The 6000-nt window shown below is 35.3% G+C and overlaps 1 protein-coding gene across 1 annotated transcript; it reads left to right on the top strand.

Moving 5' to 3' along the window:
* The first annotated feature begins 1838 nt into the window (after positions 1-1838).
* LOC106776296 (growth-regulating factor 5) lies at positions 1839-5358 on the top strand. Its single transcript, XM_014663701.2, has 3 exons — positions 1839-2191; positions 2275-2704; positions 4625-5358. Exons 1-3 carry the CDS (start codon positions 2017-2019, stop codon positions 5022-5024), a joined length of 1005 nt encoding a protein of 334 aa, XP_014519187.1. The 5' UTR covers positions 1839-2016; the 3' UTR covers positions 5025-5358.
* Positions 5359-6000: the final 642 nt, after the last annotated feature.

Genomic DNA, 6000 nt, shown 5'->3' with positions numbered 1-6000 from the left:
CCTTGTCCGTGCCCCCTGCACCATGCTTCTTGCACCGGCGATCACTCCCCGCCCTCGTCAGTGCCCGGGTGTCACAAGACATCTCTCCTGAAATCATTTTAAATATGCACAAATTCGTGGAGATGGGAAAAAGTATTTATCCCACAAATCATCGCTTTTGATCGCTCATAAATCCATAGAAACGAACATGAAATTTAATATAAATCTGGTCTTCGCTAATATGTAGTAATAGTAAATAATTTTTTAAGTGACAACTGGAGTTTTGAGACACAACTCAATGCCATCATAAAATAAAATTAAAAGAATTGCTTATGTGAATTGAATTGACTAAATGAATCTTTTGAGTTAATTAGCCTTTTTTTCTTAGGTATATTTGTAATTAGGCTTAGAAAGTTTCAAATATCCATTTTGATAAATAAAATATAGATTCATGCATCTTACAATGAATTTATACATTATTAAAGTTGTTTACAAACCAATCAAAACAAATTTAGACTAATATCACGATCAATTTATCACATTAATCCCTTGACTACACATACATCAATTGATCATATTCAAATCATAATCATATATAAAATTTTTACTAATATCGTTTACTTAGATTAAAAATCTCTAACTTAAATAAAATTTTAATTCTCACAAGATGTTTTAATTATACAAAGAAAATCTTTATTAAAATATAGATTTATCTTGATCTATTTTGAATAACATGCATATACTAGAGATTCACACATAGCCCAAAACACTATACCAACTAAAAAAATAAAAAAGTGAACTTATTCTCTTTTGAACTTTGATACATTGAATTTGTACAATTCTATGCGAGGATCCTTTATATTGTGTTTGTTCTTCAAGTAGACAAAAAAATAGGATCAAAAATATAAAAAAATAAAGATTTAAAAAAAATTAGAAAGACGATATATTTATACAAATAATAATTTTGATCATAATTTAAACAAACAACATTGTTTCATTTTAGAAAAAAGTTGTGATGAAATTAAATAAAAAAAGACATATATAAAAATTAAAGACATATATAAAAATTAAATTAAATACAAAAAAAAGACATTCGACACTCAAACTTAAACGTGACATTTATATTGACACGTAATCAACAAAAAAAGTACAAAAATAATAAAATAAAAAAACAAAAAAGCTGGAAACATGTGATATTAGTTTAAACACTGTCGATATAATTTCAACGAAAATAACATAATTGAATTACTTTTTAAAAATTTAATTTAATTGAAATAAAAACGAAAATAATGACTTACTTGAATTTTTTTTGATCAAAATTGAAATCAAATAATTAATTAAGTAAAACTGTATTTATAGCTTATCATTTTAAACAATAAACTAATTAAGTTTTTTTAAATTACTATTACTTATTTTTTTCTGTGTTTGAAAAAAACAAAAACAATTTTTTTACTACAAAGTCACATATTTTGATAAAATAAAATATCACTCGTTTTGTGAGTAATAGCCGATTGAATGATTTGAAAAATACTTAGACACATAATTGTTACTATATTTAGGAATGGAAAAAATATCAACAATTAAATGATACTGGTTTTGTGAGAGACTTAAAACCATGGGAAATGAAATTTGTACAAATACAAGATGATAAAATTTACCTCCGTAGAATAAGCAACACATCTTAGTTTAGGAATATAAAATTTAAACTCTTAATGAATGATTATTTTGATTAGAAAAACGCTAAAATGAAATGGATTAAATTGTCTAAAAAGAAAATAAAAGAGGAGGAGATAAGAACAAAAAAGAAAATAAAAAAGATTTAAAAGAAAACAATAAATAAAGGTGGAAGGTTCCTTGTGTTGAGAAGTAGAAGTAGTAGTTAATATGCAGCAATAGCATTCTTGAATCCCTACCATTTCATTTTTACCTATCCAAACCAAATCATGTCTCAACTCTCAAAGGTAACCGCCCATCCCCTTTTCTAATGCTCTTCTCCCCACCCAGATTCGCCCTTTCCCCCTCTTTTTTATCACAACCATGAGCGTTCCTCCGCCGTCTACGGCGGCGATGTGGACGCCGTTCACGGCGGCCCAGTGGCACGAGCTGGAGCACCAGGCTCTCATCTTCAAGTACCTCAAGGCGGGGCTCTCCGTTCCGCCCGACCTCCTTCTCCCCATTCGCAAGAGCCTCCAATTCATGGCACACCCATCTCGTGAGTAATCGCACACAATGACCTATTTTGCGTTTTCTGCCTCTTATTTATGTGAAGTTTGAGTCTTTATGGTTTTTCTGCAGTTGGGGGGTACTATGGGAAGAAGATAGACCCTGAACCGGGTCGGTGCAGGAGAACCGATGGGAAGAAGTGGAGGTGTTCGAGGGATGCTCACCCTGACTCCAAGTACTGCGACCGCCATATGATACGACGTCGTTACCGTTCAAGAAAGCCTGTGGAATCTCAACCTCACTCTTCTTCTGCTTCTTCAAACCCTGTTGCTGCTTCTGCTTCTGCTGCTTCCTCTGCAACGGGTTCTGCTACTTCTTCTGCAACTGGTTCTGCTGCTGCATCTGCGTCAACCCTCAACACCCTTCCTTTGCATACCAATGGTGCCCGGGAGGGTTTCACTTTCACCCTTGGGAACAGCGCCACCACTGCCACCCCCACACTCCCCCACCTTCACATGGACCCCCTCACTCTTTCAGGTGACAACACCAAGAAAACTTACCGGTATGTATGCCCATTCGCCTCTTTCAGATTGAGCCCTTTGTGAGAGTTTTTGAATTGGTTGCCTTTTTTTTACTTTACCGTATTTAATTATGTGTGAATGGCATCTGAAGGCGAGCCGCCGTGTAACCCATGTACTCGACCTCATCAGGAGAAACAAGACTGTTGCTGATGTTGTAGTGTGAATAGGGTAGGGTATTGTGTGTATGTACATTTGTCTTTAAGGGTGTTTGACTTTTGGGGTTGTGGCAATGATTACTGTGATTTTCTAGTGGAGTGTGTGGGTGTTTTACTTCACGGTAACAGGTAGTGTATTATTATGTTATAGTTCTGTACAGCAAACATGGTAGCGGTGATGTTAAGTTACCTAACATGTGGACCATTATGATGTGTGGGGTGAGATTCTGGGAGTGAGGTGTAAGTTATCTGCCTAGAGTTTGGGTTAGATTTGTATTCTATTCAACTTGGTTTGTCTCTATTTTGATAAGATGCAGTGCCGATGAGCTATCTTCATAAATTCATTTTGGCGTTTTTTTCCCCCAAATCTTTTTGCATACACTTTGAAGCAAATTTCAACTTTGCCCCTTAGAAACGGCATCCGAGTTCTGATAAGCTATCTTCTTAAATTCAACTGTGAGTTTTTTCCCATAGTTTCCATCGTGTTCAATGAATGCCTTGAAGCAATTTTCAATATTGACCCTTTGAGACCGCATGCAAGTTCTGATGAGCTATCTTCATTAATTCAACTGTGTTTTTCCTCCCAAAACTTTTTTACGTGTTCAATGAACACTTTTGGGCAATTTTCCACTCTACCCCTCTGAAACAGCATATAAGTTTGCCATTCTTTTGGGTTTGCATTTAATCAGGTGTTGTAGTTTATTGTTGAAAATTTGTGAAGTTCTTGATTTTCTTGTGACCTTGTTCTGGATGTTTTCTGAGATCATGAGGCGGGGTTCCAGGCTTAGATATTCAAGTGTTTTGTTGAAATGTTTTTCATGCTTGAAACATATTGTAAGAAACGTAGGCCATTTTTTACCTTGCCTTGTCACAGTGAATGATGTAGTATCATGGTGTAATTTGATAAAATTGGAAATCAAGGATTTACCAATGATTGCATGGTAGCAAACTGAAATTATAGCGGTGCATTGATGTTTATGTTTGATGCAGTTAATGCAATGGTAAAAGGTAGCTTTGTTTTGGTGGACCATGCATCCAAATAGTGATAGATAGTTGTCTGGTGACTTGGGATAGGTTTTCTAAGGGAATATTGAATTTTGCTATTTTCTCTAATTGTTTGGTGAAGTGTTTTTTCAACGTTGGTGAGCGCTACTCGAATCTTCCATTTCCTTCAATGTGTTCTCCATCTTGTGCTCCATGCATTCTTGTTTTCCTTCCCTACTACTTTGAGATACAATTCTAATAAAGCTTTGTGATAGTTTACTATTTTGTGTGTGTGAATTGAAACTAATTGATATTTGATACTGTTAATGACTAAGACATGCATGTTTTAAAGGTGACTTTTTTATTTGTAAAGTAAAAAGAAAATGAGAGAGAAGATAACGATCAATCTCATTGAAGTACATGTTTCTTATTCATCATAAGGAACTGGTGTAATTTGAGGTTATTTGGATATTGACTTATTTTTGTGAAGATAGAATCAGGGAGCATCTAAATTGCCCTGTGCAGAGTATGTAAGAACAGTTTTCTTCTGGTCAGTGCCTAAATCATTCATCTCAATAGATCCATGTGCAGATGATTGTTTTTTCATTTCATGACTTCAGTGACCCCAGCCTCTAAGTTTAAGATCCATCTGTATAAATTTTCATAATTTTTCCTTCAAAATTTCTAAAATCTTTTGGTAATTTCCTGTTATGCGTTCTTGAAATCAATGAAACATCATGATGTTAACTAAACACTCCACAGGTTTGGACTGAACTCAGAAGCAGATGAGCACGTCTTACAGAAAGATCTGGGAAGTGTGAGATATCAAGGTTATGACTTCACCTCAGACAGCATGTGGTCTCATATGTCTCCAATTCCATCAAGTACTGTTTCGGAATCGAGAAGTGGTTCTACCATGCTGGGCAACTGCTTCCAACAGCAAACAATGCGAGATGCGGAGCTGTTGAACCTTGAAACTGCAAGGACCAAAGACCTTATATTTAGTAGCCAGTTAAGTTCAGGAGGGAGTTTGAAACAGGAATATCAGTCTCCTCAGTCTCTCTTCAGTGACTGGGACTGGAAGAAGGATTTAAGTTCGTCTGCCATCGAGTATAGACCCAACAAGGATTTTAACTGCAATCCAGATGCCAATGTTGATTAAAATGGTTCTTTACAAGGCTTGGAAGGAGTGTTTTGTGTCTTGATGTGTGCAGCATCCACCGAAGGAAACATTTAAATCAGGAACTGGTCCCCCACCACCCTTTGTTTTTTCCCCCGAATCCATGGAAAATACAAGTCCTCAGGCAGTGATAAATTTTCATTCATAGCATTCAGACACCCGAGGAATGATGTTTTAATTTCGTGTTGTTCTCTTATATATCTTAAATACTTAAATACTTGAAGGAGTTATGCGTTCTTTACTTGTAAACTTGTAATATTTGTGTTTAGTTTGAGTGGTGAGTTCCTAATGATTGATTGTTAGAGGGGTTATGGTATTTTCAGGCAAGAAGGAAGTTTTAATTAGAATTGTATGAATGATTTATAATGACCAACATTCTTGAGCATGAGAATTGGGCGGTGTGAGATGATTTAAAGGCAAGGTGGTAGCATAAATGGAGACGTTGGAATGAGTGTAGAGCTTTGGAAGTGATGAGCAATAGTGGAGAAGAGAGGGGCAAATAGTGGTTTGCATCGGAATTTAGATGCTAAAATAGCAGTGAAGTGGTGCTATCATAGCTACAGCCAACAGGGGTTATAAATGACCTCTGCAGTGGTTGTTGGCATATTAATGTTTCATTTTCGATTAGCAATTCGAGGTAGAGAGGCGCTGTTGGATTTCCTGTTGGCGTTTCATAATGGTTTTTAACCCCATTCTCCCTTCAAAATCTTTTTTAATTCCATTTCATTGTCAGCCAAAAGAAAAAAAGATCCCTTTTAGTTCAAAAGGAAAATCCACATTAAGTGTAGTGTTCTTCTACGCGTTTAACTTTTTTTAAAATCTTTTAAGTGCAATAGATTCTTATTTAATAACTTTTAGCTTTTGAAATCATTAATAGATTCTTCAAATCTACCTCAAGTCACCTTTTGATCAGGTGTCATACCAACGAAACCAAGTTTATTATTAGTGGAAATCAAAA

This window comes from Vigna radiata, chromosome 11, assembly GCF_000741045.1.
Source record: "Vigna radiata var. radiata cultivar VC1973A chromosome 11, Vradiata_ver6, whole genome shotgun sequence".
Classification (NCBI taxonomy): domain Eukaryota; kingdom Viridiplantae; phylum Streptophyta; class Magnoliopsida; order Fabales; family Fabaceae; genus Vigna; species Vigna radiata.
The sequence above is the reverse complement of the archived record's forward strand: the minus strand, read 5'-3'. Positions and strand labels throughout refer to the sequence as shown.